The sequence below is a fragment of the Elaeis guineensis genome, chromosome 6, assembly GCF_000442705.2.
Source record: "Elaeis guineensis isolate ETL-2024a chromosome 6, EG11, whole genome shotgun sequence".
In the NCBI taxonomy this organism is placed as follows: domain Eukaryota; kingdom Viridiplantae; phylum Streptophyta; class Magnoliopsida; order Arecales; family Arecaceae; genus Elaeis; species Elaeis guineensis.
The window spans coordinates 129,554,597-129,571,746 of NC_025998.2; the positions used below are offsets into that span (position 1 = coordinate 129,554,597).

Here is a 17,150-nt window from a genome sequence, read left to right on the forward strand (position 1 = left end):
TTGACATAAAATATAAATTTGGGCTTTAAGATGCTGTACAAATTATTTTTGCTTGTTTTGATGCAAACATTGTCCATGTCAGCCAGCAGGGCTAACCAACATGCTGAATGTCTATCAAAAAAGTATATTCTTGGGAGTTATAATTTTCTAGCTTTGCAACTTGGATGCTATCAACAAAGGCTATTTCTTTCTTAAGAGTTGAAATGTCGGAAGGTTGAATTTGAAGTTTCTATTTACTTCTTAGGCGGGGCAAGATAGATTTGTTGCAAGCATGACTATGTCGGCAAACAATGTTATAATCTTGCCACTTTTGTCATAAAAAATATATTAAAATATCATCAATAAAAAGCTTGATGAGCTCAAATGCAAGTAGCATGTCTTTCTTTCTCCTTCTTGTTATATTCCTAAAACCTCATTGAATTTCATTAAAGTTTCCAATCAGTAGTCACTGCATATTGCCAAAATGAAATTTTAATAATTAGATAAGGCATTTCATCAAAACAAATATCTTAAATCAAAATGATCACTTTTAAATTGACAGTGTCTTGTAAGTTAATACAGATTTTTTGCTTAAAAAATAATTTTGCTCGAATTTTTATTTTGTATGCAAAACAAATTGTTAAAAACATTTGCAAAAGAATAAGAAGTGAGAGACAAAGATAGATAGGAAAAAAGTATTATTATTTCTATTTCAATCGTATTCAGTACATCTCAAGAGTTATATATACTAATACATAAATTTTATATAAGAAAAATAATATTAGTTGATGCAAAATGAACGATAACAAAGAAAAATGATATAGAATAATGTTAATAAAAAAATATTATTGAAATAATTAATAAAATAAAATATTATGGATTGTTATGTAATCACTTAAAATCATGCTAATACTTTCTCTCAAACTTAAGATAGTACCGTAGGTACCAACTTCAGTTGAAAAACTAGATCATTAATATACTCAAAAGCTAGCATGATAAATTGATGTATCTGCCAATATAGCTGATTTAGATGATGTGACTATGAGAAGATATATAAGGTGGTGATCGCAGTAAGATCGATAATTGAAGAGAAAGCAATTAAAGGTCAATGATCCTTTCAGATAAAAATACCACATAATAGAAGGTCGGGACTCAAATAAAAGATAGCTAAAGGTCAATGATCCTCCAAGACAAAAATACTACAAAAGATCGGTGCTTAAAGAAAATACAGTCGAAGGCCAGAAAAACATCATAAAAGAGAATTCTAGTACTCAAAAAGAAAGTAGCTAAAGGCCGATGATGGAGAAAATTTTGTTGAGTGATAATAAATTACCAAAGATCTGAAATTGAGAAAAAAAATGGTAGATAACAGCTACGGATTCATCTAAAAAAATGATCTTGAGATAATAATCTACCAAAAAATAAATGATTTATAAATTTATGAAAAATAAAAGATATACAGAAAAACAGAGTTTGATAGATCATTAATAGGGTTTCTGCAAGGCTTATAGATACGATAACGACGGCCACAATAAAGATAAGAGATGACGGCTTCATATAATTAGGTGATCAATAGCTCTGCTATCATGTTAAAATATTTATAGAAAAATAAAAAATAAGAGAGAATGATAGAGAGGAAAATGTTTTATTATCTATATTTTAATTGCATTTGGTATAACTTAGTGCACATACTTCAGAAGGTAATATTAGTTGATATAGAGTTATAGTAATAAAGAAAAATGATATAAAATAATATTAATAAAAAAAATATTATGGATTATATCAATAAAAAAATATTATAAATTATCATGTGATATCTGAAATCATGTGATCACCTAAAATTATTCTAACACAAATCATTTACGAAAAATTATAGAAACACCTCTTTAACTTTAACTCAATTTTATTTACATTCGTATACTTTAAAATTTATCAAACCGATTATTTTAGTTAGCGATATGTTCTAACATGTCATTTTATCAATAAACGGTATTAGATTTTTTTCTAAATAGATGAAAATATCCCTTAGAGGAGGAAGAAGATGAGAAAAAAAAGTGGATGAGGAGAGGAGAATGATCGCATGTAAGAAATAGATTAGAAGAGGTGAAGAAGGACAAAAAAGAGAAGAAGATAGAGAGGAAAAAGAGAAAAAAAATGGGATACCGGCAGGAAGGGTCAGAGGTGGAAGGAGCCACCGTGAAGGGGATAGCTTATGAATGGTTTAGAGAAAAAGGAGGATTGACAAAAAGGTGAAATGAATAAGAAAGAAGGAAAGGAGGTGGAAGGAGCTACAATGCAGGAGAAATGAGGAAAAGGGGAAGGGGAAGAATTTTTTGCCGATGAGAAGGGATAGATGTAGAAGGGGCCATCTAAAAGAATATAGCTAATGGGTTGATTTGGAGGAGAAAGAAGATGAGAAGAAAGAGAATGAAAAAGAAGGGGAGGAGGGGAGAGGGGCTGCTGACAAGAAATAGGATGGAGGAAGGGGAAGAGAAGAGGATGGGGAGAAAGAAAATAGAGAAGGCAAGAAAGAATGAAGGTAGAGGAGGCCATCGTATAGGAGGATGGTTTATAGACGGCTTGGAGGAGAATGATGAAAAGGAGAAGTGGATGAAAAGACAGGAGAGGAGGAGAATGGGTGGAGAAAAGGGAGGAGGAGAAAGAGGAGGAAGGGGAGGAGAAATGGGTGAGAAGGAAGGGAAAAAAAAAAGGAGAAGAGGAAGAAAAAGGGACACCGACCATGGAGGAGGAGGGGATTAATTGGAGAGGAGGGAGGAGATGGGTATTTTTATTATTTTAAAAATTTTATTAGTAGAGATAGAAGGCTAAACTACATCGAAATATATCGATAACTAAAAGAATTAGTTTGACACTTTTTAAAGTATAGATGGTGTAAATAAAATTGAACTAAAATAGAGAAGATATTTTTATATTTTTTTCAATCATTTGATATCACTATATATTTATTTTATAAAATGAAATGGTCAATGCATAGAAATACTTGTGATACCCTCCAAGGAGAAACTATTTTGATGAATTAAACTATGCATGGTTATAAAGAATGAAAGACCTAAGTAGTACTTTTAATGAGACCAAACTTGTCAAAAAAAAAAGTTTCTCAATAAAATGAGATTTGTATTTTATAAAATAAAAAAATATTAAAATTTTCCTCTACCCTTCCATATCTACTTCCCACGTGCCTTTTTACTAGGCATAATAAAAAATAATAATTTTTCTATTTATAAGATCTTTGGACTAAGGGTACAAATAAATTGAGCCACTCATGAGCTATTCGAGCTTGAATTGAGTCTAAGTTCAATTTAACTTGGTTATTGTCGAGCTCAACTCGAGCTCGAATATCTCGAATAGTTTTGAAGTTGAGTTCAAGTAGCAAGATATTCGATTCAAAAGCTCACTAACCTACTCAATTATATATATTTTTTTAATAATATTATTTTTTATTTATAATATATATATTAATATATATATATTATTAATAGATTAAAGTTTAATTTCAAATTTAAACTCGAGTTTTAATATAAATTAATATTTTATTCAAATCAAATCGATTTAGAATATTATCTATTTTTAAATGAGCCGTTTGAGTTTGGGATAGCAAGATTTGGTTGATTTCGGACCGAGCTTCGGACTCGAATATTTCCGGCCGAGCCGAGCTCGAGCTTCCGACTCGGCTCAAAAAGAATCTCGGCTGTCCCATCCCCAGATGAACGGTTCAGATCCTACTGACACTAGACTCCAACCCACCCACCTTTATATGCTAACAAAATAGAGGAAAAAAATCGTGGGAACGAGCGCAGGGAGGGAGCTAGCTGGGAAGAAAGAGACATGGAGATGGCTCGTTGCTCTACTTCTCCAATGGCATATCGGCTTCCGGCGAAGATCCCCTCCCCGCCCTACGCCTCTCTGGCCGCCTCCAACTCCTCCTTCTTCACCAATGGCGGACGTGTCCTGGCCAGGACGAGGCTCGCCCTTGTCTCCGGCCGGCGGCGAAAGGGGAGCAGTGGTGGCCTCGGGTGCCGTTGCCTCTTCGGTCTCGGCGTCCCCGAGCTCGTCGTCATAGCTGGCGTCGCCGCGCTGGTCTTCGGCACCAAGAACCTCCCCGAGATGGGCCGGAGCATCGGAAAGACCGTGAAGAGCTTCCAACAGGTCTGATTATTATGCTTAGTTTCTGATTTTTGTTCTAAAAAAATTGATCTTTCGGGCTTTTCAACGTGTTGTGGATTTCGTGATAGAGTCTGGAGGTCTACGTAGAATCCGATACTCAATAATCGAGAATAGTGGACTAGTAGTGGTTTCTCCACCGTAATTCGGTAGAATTAGGAAGAATTCCCTCAAAAAGAGCTGTATTTGAAGTTCCGGAGATTCTAGGCTAGGTGTAATTAAACTCAATTTCTCTCTCTCTCCCCCCTCCCCCTCTTTCTCTCGGTGCATTTCCTTGCACCTCATCTTGCCTTATCCAGTATTTCTTAGAGTTTTTCCAAGCCTAGGAGAATCTTTCAATGTTGCCTCCTAATGGTATGGGTTTAAGTAGCATGATCAATATAATTGATTTGTCTCTGTGCTAACTCATCTTCTAATTTTCATGGTAAACCATGGATTGCTCAAGTCTTAATGCTGCCATAGGTACCAGTTTACAAAGAACTATTTTAAGGTTGAGATCCAAATGGAAGAGGTTCTCAAACAAAGTTTGGTCGTACTTCAGTCCTTGAATTGGACCACATATAGATGGCAAAGACTTGTCATTTATGATTATTATTAGAGAAAATATAGTAGTGTTACATATGTGAAACAAATATATCGGTATCTTCCTTTGGATCAATATGAGATATTGTCAAAAAGACTTGTAGATTTCGTGTTATATATAGTTTGAAATTTTAAATATACAATTTCCTCAAAGGATACATTTCATGTTTATAGTTCGAAAACTGGATGAAGACATGAGAAGAAGCTCTCCTCGTATAACTGAATGACAATGCCAAAGCTTCTGCATGTTAGTGGTATGTCTGTGTCTTTCAAATTAGTGTTATTCTAATTATAGACCTCAGCTGACAAATCCCTGTGCGCTGTCTTAAGGATTTAAAAGCCTTTGAGTTGGAGAAATATTTATATATGATGCAAGCTTTTATCATTAGCATCCGTTTGATTTCAGAGAGTGAGATAATGTGATGGAATGTTGATGATATCCCCATGCAACACATATTACCAAATAACTTTGGTTTGCTCTTTCTACTAATTCTGTGATGGCAGATGACATGAAGGTCAAGCCTTTGAAGTGGTCTGAAACCATGATCGTTTGCAGGAATTACAAAGATTAGATGCCGAGCAATTTATTCATCTTTTAGAATGCTCTTTAATGACCATTAGATGAACCTTATAGTGGGAGATAAAAATATATGAAGGGAGGTGGATTAATTTTATTTTATTTTTTTTGGTTAAGCAATTTCCTTAAATTTTTTGAAGATGGTGATACAAGATACAAGGGGCACAATGAGGTGTGGGTCAGAGACCACGCCCCACCCCCTGCACTGAGAAAGAGAGAGAGAAAGAGAGGGAGCCCACCATCACTAGAATTACCTAGGGTCCAATACTCCAGAGCCTCTGGTTGTTAGGCAGAGGGGTATGATTATTGGGACAAGTACCCATTCATGGGTCAAAGACATCTAATAGGGGTCATTGAGTTATATTAAATTTGGCATGATCATAGGTTTTTTCAGTGGAAAAGGTTGAATGTGTACTTATTCTCTAGTGTTTGATGAAGGTATTAAGAATAGTTTCCATTGATTTAAAACTCTCATGTTAGATTCGTATGTGAATTCTATATGTAAGTATATACCTATGCACTATGTTAGCTTTTGGTGATGGAATAAAATGCCAAAACTTTTTATCCAAAGCCGTGGAATCACAAAGGCGGCTCATGCTGCTGTTTCCACAACTGTTCCTATAGTATTTTGTGTCTCCAACAGTGTATGTTTCATTGACTTCTATTTATTCAATGTGAAAAGGCTAAATTCTTTGTCGAAGCAAAAGATCCTTTAACAGAACTTTCATCAATGTCCTTTGTCTTTTTTCCATGGAAGGAACCATCACTATATGAAATGTTCCCCCTTCTATTGCCCACCATTCAGTACTGGGACATCACTGGCTTTCCATAGTAATTCTCGAACGTTCTTCAATCCTCCTTGATGCATGTGGGCCACTCATTGCTTCAAAGGCAAATTGGACAGCCACAAGGAATTGAAGCTTCTGCATGGGTTTCCTTTTTGCCAAAATACCAAATAGCCAACATAAAGCATGATTTTAGTGTATTTGGAGCTTATCTTTATGTCAGATTCATCAAGTTTTCCATCTCTCCTCTACCAGTTCATCATCCTGAATAAACTAGCTTTCTAAATGTTTTATCCTTCTATTGCTCTGTTGGTCTAGGATTCACTAATCGTTTTTATCAAGACATCATCTTTGAGTTTTGAGCTTCAATTTCTTCCTCTCATATTGACTGTGACCAACACCATAAAGGCAGCAAATGCTAGCAAGTCTTATTCCCATTTATTTTCCTTGGGCTTCATAAGATTGTTTCTGCTCTACATAATTTGCTCAAGAGTTCATTTTCTTATGCGATGTTTTTGCAACAATTGCAAAACCAAGTTATTCACATTTCTTTGCATTATATGAAGGCCATTGCTCTTCCAGATATTGTTGACTAGAGTTCCTACTCATCTAAATATATTTTTCTTTAGTTCGTATGCAATCTACGCAGGTTTTTTAGCATGCCAGAAATATATTTATCTGAGTGGCCTTTTTTCCCGATAAGAGGTCCTGTATGCAAGTATGGGATCTCTCAATGCAGTCTTAACTCTCTTCAGTCTTTCCCTCGCTGACCTTCATGTCTTGTATTCGTATTCAGGCTGCTAAGGAGTTTGAAACTGAGTTAAAAAAGGATGACGAAGATGCTAGTAAACCCACATCTCCAGCTGAGAGTCCCAAAGCTGTTAGCAGTGAAGATGAGAAAAAAGCACTGGAAGCTTCGGCCACTGAAAAGAGCACGTGAATTGAGACCATGATCCGTCAGTTGCCAAAGGTTGCTTCAATGTTGTATCAGCAGGTTGTATTAAGTTATTTTTTCAAAAAGAAAAAACAAAAAAAAAACCCCTTGTGCAGCAGATATGGGGCTGTATTAAGTGAAGAACCAAGTTTCTTGTAGTTACTGAGACAATTTGCATGGAGGTTCTTAATTTGCAGATCAAAGATGTGGTGCCATCTTGCTGATGTACCTTAATGAATCAGTCAGCAATTACAGCAGGATCAGACCTATTTGCAATAGAAAATAGTCTACAGATTGCTCAGTATCTCCAAAGTTCTGCTTCATTCCTATAAGTGAGAGAATAATTAGACCTGCTCATGTGATTGTGACGTTTTGCAAGCTATTAAAACTCATGTAACAAATTGTGTTGCGATCAAATGGACCATTGGATGGAAGATACAGATTAACTAATGGTTAGTTTAATGTACAGAGTTGTTGAGCGTCCACAGAACTGCATATGAAGGTGGAGACTGACCTCTAGTTTCTGTTATTTCTGCTGTTGTGTAAAGGGAACTGAAGAACATTTTCCTTGCTCTTGGTCTTTCCGCTCGGCAGTGTTCTCTTTCTTCCTCTTCTACCTATGCTCCTCAACTCTTGAAGTTTCCATTAGTCAATACCAAAAAAATCTTTTAATGGGTGGAGAATGAAAGCATTGGTTTTTATTTTACAGTCTTAATCATGAATGATAGAGTAACTTGGAGCAAAATGCTCATCCATGAAATCCTGAATGCTCACAGTATGCAGAAGCACTACATGCATCAAATGTGATCGCTTTCCAGCCATGATTTGAGGGATGAAGAACCAGCTCTTCCAATGCCAGCTTTATAAACACATTAGTTTCAGAAACATGGATGGATGGAGTGAATCTTACATCCAATAGAAGACTTCTTTTTTAGTAGTCCTGCACACAAAGAAAAATTATGGAGGCCAGGTTGAATCATAAAAGATTTCTTTATCAGCAGTCGTGTGATCTGATATGCCCCTTCTGGCCAATGTGCTTCCACTGCTTCTCTCCATTAAGAAGATACGGAGAATTTGCCTCTCTACGTTATGAAGACAGGAAGGATAAATTCAAATTGAGAAGTTGCCTTTAATACCAACCTCATGGAGGGAGTTAAGCAAAGATACATGCATACTTTAATAATCATGTTTGTACGCCAATAATAGCTCAAAAACATAGCATATGTTTCTTCGTATTTAAGCTCCTAATTTAAATTTAGTATCAAATTTTCAAGAAGCAGTTGGATTTTTGAATGGAAGTGAGAACGATTGATGTCCATTTCAACCATTTGATTTGGTAGAGTTTCATTTGCATTTTGATTTTAGAAGAAAGTAAAAATATTATGATCACCAAATTTTCAAATATATAAATTTTATATTTATTTTAATTTTAATTATAATAACAGATTAAATGTAGATAGAAATATGATCATTCTAATTCTTATTCTAATCTATCCTAATCCTAATCCTGACGGCGAACTCTGCGAATCTTTTCAATTTTTCAGTTAATATTTGTACTAAATTCGAATTTATATTTGATGCTAACGGGCTACAGGCAAATATAACCGTCTCGTACGTACCTTTGTCCCATATTTTTCTTTCCTTTTTTTTTTTCAACACCAAGCCATATGAGTAGACTACGTGCACTCGTTCGAAGACGCAACCCATTTAATTTAAAATAATAATAATAACAACAGCGAGAGTAGCAACGACAACAGGAACAAGAACAATAAGAACAACAGAACAACAGCAACGACAATACTAATTACTAATAATAAATAAATAAATAAATAAATAAATTACAAAAAATAAAAAGGAAACCCGCCTTTTCGATTCTCTCTTTCCGTTCCTCTTATTATAAATTTCTCCTTCCCCTTCACCGCCTCTTCTCTCCCACCTTTCCTCGCCATACCCCATTGCCCGCAAAAGCTCCAGCCTCTCTCGTTCGCTCGCTCTCTCCACCGACGCTTCCTTCTCTCGCTCCCAAAACCCTAACCCTTCGATGCACTTTGAACTCTCTGGCGGCCATCCTGTTTCTGCTTGCTGGTAGTAGCGCCCGCTTCTTGAGCTTCGGCGCCATGGCAAACGCACAGCCGCCTCCGTCGGACGGCATAGGGGACGACTTTTTCGAGCAGATCTTCTCGATGCCGCCGCCGTACGCCGGGGGAGACGGTGCCGGCGGCGGCGGTGGCCTCGCCGGGGGAGGCGAGGGGGTCATGCCCGCGGGGATCGTCCTCCCCCGCGGGGACGGCTCCACTGTCGGCACAGGTGGGCCGTCGGGGTTCCCGCTGGGGCTCAGTCTGGAGCGGGGTTCCGGCAGTGGCAAAAGGATCCGGAACGAACCGGCGGCCAAGGCGGTGAGCGAATCCTTTTCTTTGTTCTGTCAGTTGATTTACCATTTTACCCCTACCTTTTCTTCCTAATGGCGGTTGTCAGAGTTTTGAGGCCGCCTTTCCCGGGAAATAAGAGGATGTCTTCGTCTTTTTTGGTGATTGTGGGGGGTAATTTGGACCTTTTAGGCTCACTGGCTCTTGGCTTTTGGGCAGGAGAGGGATCCGGTGCAGTTAGCGGGATTGTTTCCTCCGGGGTTCGGTCACCTCCAGTCTCATCAAATCCGGCCTAGTCCTCCAGCTCCTCCTCCTCAGGTCCGTAACCATCTCAAAAAACCCGGCTATAAGTAATTTGTTATTCTTCTGTTAATCGGCATTTAGAATTGTTAGAGGTCCTGTCACCTGGAAGTGAAGAGGTAGCCTTGCTCAATTTTCCATTTTGATTGCTAAATAGAGAGGAAGGTGGTTATAGGATTGCTTTTTGTTGTTTTGATGTTGTTTGGAGTCGCATGCGTTGGAAGAAAAGGAGTTTTCATTTATCTGACGTTGTTTTTCTGATTTGTCTTACCTATGTAGGCAAGAAACAGATGCCATCACACGACTCTACAAGTTTGTGCTTTTTGCAAATTTCTAATTTTGAATTTTGTTTTGGTGCCGGTGACTTCGACATGAATTACTTCAAGTTCAGAGTTTGATCTCAAAATAGTGCCAGGGACTGAGACGGTTGATCGGCTGCCAATAAATCGAGTTTGGCAACCAATTCAGCAGAATGAGAAATAAAACACTTTGGTCTAGCAATTCTTACAACCATTGTGAAACTCTCAAATGTCTTAGGGATTTAAACAATTTGTAGACTGTTTATTAATTTTGTGTTATTAATTTTTGGACTTCTCATGGTTATTTTCTTTGATATCACTTACATAGAAAGAAAGCAGGAACATGTTTACCACTCGCCTAACATGAAGAGAGCAGCATATCTGCTTCTATCATGTCTCCTGTAGTGCATGCCATTTGGGGCCTTGAATGTTTCTTTTATTTCTGATGTTATTGGAGGACCTGACATATCTTACCATTTTTTTTTAATTAACTTCTGTCATTTATTTCCGTTTAGACTTTTCATGGGCAAGTGAAGCAAGGCGGGGTTGCTGCAGGGCCACAACCACCGGCCCCACGACCGAAGGTGCGGGCTCGGCGGGGACAAGCCACCGATCCTCATAGTATCGCCGAGAGGGTAATGTCAGATGCTTTCATTAAAGCACATAATGTATCTCTACTTTGGTCTAGTATAAAATTATTCTCTCTATAGATAATTATAATTCTTGTGGCTTGCTGCCAAAGGAAATTCAAATTTAGAAAGCTTTGTAATGTGAAGATATATGTATCTGACACGGGCCATCAAGATTGCTTTACATGCTGGGAAAAAAATTGCTTTTCAAGGATTTCTATCCCATGTTAATTACACTAATTACTAATTTGTTATTAGTCTTTTCAGCACTTACATAATTTTTATCTTATATATTCATCATTCCTTCGTATGCTTCATGTGAGTGTTACTTAGCTGTTTTCCTGATATTTCCTAAAAGCATCATGAGATCCACAAATTTGTTGCTTTTCTAATGCTATTCCACATATCCAAGTTTACAGAGCTTGCTTTACAGACCATATCCTAAATTTCCAGTTATCCTAACTTATTGACAGCAGCATTTCTAACATCATTTTTTTTCCTGAGTGCAGCTACGCAGAGAAAGAATAGCAGAAAGGATGAGGGCTTTGCAGGAGTTGGTTCCAAACACCAATAAGGTCAGCATACGAGTTATTTTATGAATCAAAGTGTAGAAATGTGTGCATATTAACCAATTGAAAATGTATAATCTGAAAATTTGATTATTTTCTTGCGAGTATATTTTTGAAAATGCATCTTCTTAGGAATCCCATGTTCTTAATCTTTTTTTAATGCTTTATTTGGGTTGGCTCCATTGCTTAGGACTATGTTTAGTCCGAAACTATAACTTAGCTTGAGAACCCTATACAGGGGGAGTTGAATTCCAAAATCTTTTGAAAAAAAAAAAAAATACAGACTAGAGACAACCATTAATCTGGTTCTTTGTCTCTGTGCATTTTTCCCTGATATTGTCCTGGGTGCTGCATAAGTTCTCAAGAGCTACACAAAATGCTTGTGTGTTCCCATGTTTATGAATGCAGAACATTCTATGTTTCACCATTAAAATTTCACCTGGCATAATCTACTTATATGAAGAAAGCATGCCAAACTCGTCAGATAGGAGTCAATTTGTTGAAGGGATTTTTGTCTGGTATCTTAGCGTAGATTTATCTGGACGAAGTTTGGTACTTGGAGTATGAGAAATGCCATCCTAGTGAACCATCAAGCCCTTTATATTCTTTAAATATAAACAAGCAGATGATATGTCATCTTTCTATTTGGTCTGTCAGACGCACAAAGCAAAATCCAGTTGACTGGAGATTCACCAAAAGGAAGTTGGCTTTACACTGATTTTATTGGAGTTCGTTTAGATGTTTAATTTAGTGTTAAATATTGCACTGATAGCTAATAATTTGGAAAGCTACAAGGGTCTTAAGGGAGGTTGATTTGCGCATTAATAAGACCAAATCTAAATGATATAGCATGGTGATCTAGGTCTTTTTATATATGGTTATCTTAAATTTCTGAACTACCTAGGTTTTCTTAGATGAAATGTTCATTTCGTTACTACGTTAGAATAATAAGTGCAATTATTCGACTTAGAGTTGATTTCTGTTTCTCTTCTCTCTCTATCTCTCTGTTTTTTCATTTTAGAACAGCTTCTTTGACCGTGATTAAGACTTAAGAGAGCACTTTTCATAACTCCATGTTAATAGCCTTTTTTTTTCTGTGCAGACAGACAGAGCAGCCATGCTTGATGAAATCTTAGATTATGTGAAGTTTTTAAGGCTTCAAGTGAAGGTATGCTATTTCTATCTTGCATTAGTGAGCACTATTACTACTTTTCTTGAAGCAACAATCATACTCATTTCTAAAAGTGTACTCTGCATATTTACTAATTATTTTTTTCCTAGTGTTGGTTACAGCTTGACTACTTTTTTCCTAAAACAATGGATGTTAGTCAAGTTTACCAGTCACATTCATTACTTTTATTATGACCATAAATTTTGGTCCAGTCTTCATGTTTACTTGTTTTAGAATGCCTTTATACTTATATCTGATAGCATTGATTGTGATCTCTTGCATAAGATTTTATTCTTTATTGAGATGCTAGTTTTTTCGGAGGACTCTAAAGAGGATGTATGTTTATGCCATTCCACTTGCTTAATAGCTGACCTGCTTAGTGGCAGATGTAGAAGTACATAAAATGGTGCTGATGTTGAAGCAGTATTTCTCAATTCATAAACTATGATAGCTAATCTCTATGAACCTTCTGCTTCTTGCAGGCCCAGCTAGAATTGTTTGTAGCAAATTATTATTACTCAATTGTTTCATTCCAAGAACTATTTAAGCAAATTTTTTTTATGCTATAGTTTCATTTCAGACAAGAATTATGTATTTAAACGCTACACCTGCCTTATATTGAAGCTCTCCTGAACTGTCACCGTATAACCTCACAAGTGAACCAGACAAGTCTGACATAATTGTCATGTCGCTGGCACATGACATACAAATTTTAGAATTGCATCGGTAGCATTATGTTGCTGGAAACCAATCACTTTAGACTGTCACTAGCATTACATACAAGTGGCTTTCAAATGTTAGCGCATCATATCCTCGTCAATTCCACTAATTGAATTAATGCACAACTTAAATACAAGTAAAATGGTATACATTTTATCAAGCAGTACTGATTTAAATTGAAGCAGGTATATGGGATTAATATTAAGGTTGAAGGCTTTTAGGGCAGGTTTGGAAGAAGTACCAAGGTCAGGTGACAAGTGGCATAACCCTATGATGTGTAATCCTCTCTGGATTGTATCAACCTTAAGAGCTGCTCTTGATCCAGCAACTTGCAAAATCAGTTCATTTTATAAGATTGGTCTTTTTTCTTGCTCTATATTTCAAATAGGGTCATATAAGTTGCACAGAAAAATGCTCTTGTCAAGTGCTAGATCTGATGATAATCTTTTGTCTACAAGTTTACCATTAGCAAATTATGTTTTGACTTGCTAAATTTTAAATATTTGCTCTGTATATCTGATTCATTGATTTCTTATTGCCTTTTCTCTTAAACATACATTTTCCAATATTATTCATCTACTGAATGACAGGTTTTAAGCATGAGTAGGCTGGGCGGTGCTGGTGCTGTGGCACAGCTGGTGGCTGATATCCCACTATCGGTTGAGGTAATGTGTTAGAAAAGGAGGGAGCACCATTTTTAGCACCTTATATGAATTTCCAATATTTTCAAACTGCTGTATGCATGTAGTCTTCCTTTGTTGCTTGTTAGTCATGTTGTCTGCAAGTGTTTTTCCTTAACTTTTCATTATGTGTAAAATTTCATATGTTTAAGAATGTAGGTCTGAAATTCTTTAGTTTTAGTGATTAATTTGTTGTATTTGATATGTGTTCACTTCATGCATGCTAAAATAAATGGAGCACAAGAGTGCTTGTAACCACATATATGAACCAATTTTTACTGTATGAGCATATTCATATTTGTGTTTGGTGCAAATAAATGGTTCATTTTTGTCCAGATTCATGTGTACAATTATCGTTAATTCTATGTTAAAGATTATAAAGTCTATAACTAAGCATCCTTTCTTAATTATTGGGGTTTGGCTGTACCAGTCATTCATCATCAATTCTCGTTACATGATCTATCATTTTAATCCCTTCTTTTATTTTTTTTACTTATTTATCCAGAAGTTCTTCATCATAATATTTGTTCATGTTATCTCCATACTCTTACATTCTATCTCACAAATTTAATCGTTTTAACTTGTGGGTACTGTTTGTTGCATAAGATGATGAAACCAATCTCAATCACTTCTCTGTCGCTTCATCTGCAATAGATGCATTACCGTACTTGTTCTTAGTAGGTGCAATTTTTATGCTTCCTCTAACACTCAATTTTAACATTAGCTTTCCAAGTTTTAACATGCATTCAGCACCACATTCTCAACAATGTTGTGCCCAGCTTATGTGCTTGGAATCTTTTCGTTTGCACATTTTCTAGTCCAAACAAAGAGTGGTCACTGTTGTTGTCTATTTAAATCTTCTTATTCCTCAAACATGTTGAGTTTCTGCTTCCATCTCGAAGTCAACATTATCATCTCTCGACTCGTAATTACTGCTCCACTGTTCCTGATCTTTTATTCTGTTATATGTCTTCAGCAATCTCTTCTTTGTTATAATTGATCCAAGAGAATGGAGATTTGAGCATGGATATCTCTTGCATTAAAGACTGACCTCATTTTCTGTCATATATTGTTTGAAATTTGTGTATTTAATTTCGAAACCCCAAAGCTTTCGATCATCATGCCAGTTAAGAAACCAACACAATTCTTGTCTTGGAAACTCAGTAATCCTGTCTGAGCTAGTTCAAACAATTGATATTGATCCATCACAAGCATTCTAGATGTAATTTTGGTATGTGGATTCAGTCTTTTGTAGTGAGTATGAAAGACCTAACGGTACCTGGAAGACCAGTTGCTTATAGGATGACTTTATTTTCTATTCACTTTAACTTCATGGAATCAGAGAATCACCTGTTGAAGGTTTCATTAGAAATGGACCAGGTGTAGACAAGGAAAAAGCTATCCTCAGTACAAGCATTTGCATTCATATTCAAGGCACAATCAGAAATTGAAGTGCATACTAAAGCATGATTTCTCTGAATTTTGCTTCAATGCACACCAAATTAACTCCTGGCTCTTTTTATCAGTTATTGCATGATTGTATTTTTTTTCTTATTTCTAGATTTTTCCTTCTGTTGCTTAGGTTAAGTCGTTTTCATGGTTTCCTTTTATGGCATACAGCCATCTAGGTTTTGAGAGGTGGTTGTCTTTTCTTAATCTTTGTTCCATCTCACTCTCTTCTATGGCTTTATAGTGGTTCGTGACTTATTCTATGATAGTTGGTGATGTTCTGGACACCACTTGAATGCTTATTAGCAAGTACCAAAACAATTCCTGATCCTTTGACTTTTTTCTTTTCTTTTTTCCTGGTCTACCTGAATAGGTTGACAATTGTTTATCATGTTTGCTTCTATGAACACATTCAAGTTGTGGCATGTTATGCATCATGGTGGTTCTGTTCTTTGTTTGCAGTCACATTATGTTGTCTGTAACTATGTGCATGTCTATTTGAATGGTCTTTTTTTGTGCATGTGCACCCCAGTATGATGCGATGTACCTGACAGTCTTGTGCTCATTCAATTGTCATTAGGGGGAGGCAAGTGAGAGTGGGAGCAAGCAGCAGGTGTGGGAGAAGTGGTCAACGGATGGCACAGAAAGGCAAGTAGCAAAGCTCATGGAAGAAGACATCGGAGCGGCAATGCAATTCCTCCAGTCCAAAGCCCTCTGCATGATGCCAATCTCACTTGCCATGGCCATCTATGACACGCATCACCAGCCTGAAGGCCACACAGTTAAGCCTGAACCCAACACCTCTTCATAGACTAAGACAATCATCTATAGAATCCATGAACAGCTACTACATTTTGCCCCCTATACATATGTATGAAGCTTCCACAGTCCAATTTCTTCAGTAGTAACTTCTCTGGGAGAACCTGAAGGGTCTCCCTCGCTGCACGACTACCAAATGTCACTTTCTCATTTCCCCCTCTTCTTTTGTCAAAGGTGCTGTGATTGGAAGGAATAGTACGCAGAGTCTTCCCATGTCTCCAAATCTTAGATGTTTTTGAGTGGGAGAAAGACGTTGCTAAAGGTCTTGCCCGCTCTTATTTTGTCTTGTGGGGGCTGTAGTGCACTAACCATACACTTTGTGGTGGGGACTCCTTTGTCTTTTTCATGTAGTGCATACTGGGACTAATCAAAGAAGGATGGATGGTTTTATATATTTATACGCATGTTTCATTGAAATGGAAAGAAAGATGGAAAGGGATAATGATGATGACGCTGGTGCTCCTACTTCTCTTTCTTTTAAAAGTGATATTGGGGAGTTGAGTCAAGGATTGGCTGATCATGCACTCAATTTTGTTTCTTAGTGGAGCCTGTCTTTTTTGTGGGTTGTTCTTTTATTTCTTTCAGGTCATTGGATGGATAGAGACCGTTGCCAAAAGTTGAAGCCTGTTCCTCTTATTGGTCCAATTATCGTTCCCATCATGCTTTGTTTCCGAGATCAGCTCAGTAGGCCTGAGCTAGATTGCTCAATGCCGTGTCGTAGATATAGAGTTAGGCTGAGCCAGCCAGGAGAGATGATCTTTCGAAGCCATAGGATTAGCTGAAGAAAAGTTGCAATGGGACTGTACACAAACATGGGATGGTGGGTTGGTAGGCGTGTTATCACCATTGAGTTGCAAGCTTCAAGTGGCTGCTGGTGTGGTTCCCACCACCATGGCTGACCGACGCCACCGCCAGTGATCACTAAAGTATCCACCGAGCCGTTTTGCCGCTCAAGGGCTGGCGATTGAAATATAATTATCGAGTGTAACGTAAGTCTTTGAAGGCAATGATGCAGTCTTAGGTTTGCTGGCAATCAAGTTTAAACTTTGTCCCCCTGCGGTATATTGGGGGCTTCCATACTTGGAAACAACATTTTGTTAAAGTAGTTC

At 37.0% G+C, this 17,150-nt stretch overlaps 2 protein-coding genes across 2 annotated transcripts; both read left to right on the forward strand.

The window, feature by feature from the left end:
• Window positions 1-3,782: 3,782 nt before the first annotated feature.
• LOC105046561 (sec-independent protein translocase protein TATA, chloroplastic) lies at window positions 3,783-7,343 on the forward strand. Its single transcript, XM_010925185.4, has 2 exons — window positions 3,783-4,146; window positions 6,902-7,343. The coding sequence occupies exons 1-2, from the start codon at window positions 3,826-3,828 to the stop codon at window positions 7,043-7,045; spliced, it is 465 nt and encodes a 154-aa protein (XP_010923487.1). The 5' UTR covers window positions 3,783-3,825; the 3' UTR covers window positions 7,046-7,343.
• A 1,582-nt stretch (window positions 7,344-8,925) lies between these two features.
• Window positions 8,926-16,236, forward strand: LOC105046560 (transcription factor UNE12). The gene is made up of 7 exons (XM_010925184.4): window positions 8,926-9,435; window positions 9,625-9,723; window positions 10,520-10,639; window positions 11,143-11,208; window positions 12,305-12,370; window positions 13,684-13,758; window positions 15,803-16,236. The coding sequence occupies exons 1-7, from the start codon at window positions 9,157-9,159 to the stop codon at window positions 16,031-16,033; spliced, it is 936 nt and encodes a 311-aa protein (XP_010923486.1). The 5' UTR covers window positions 8,926-9,156; the 3' UTR covers window positions 16,034-16,236.
• Window positions 16,237-17,150: the final 914 nt, after the last annotated feature.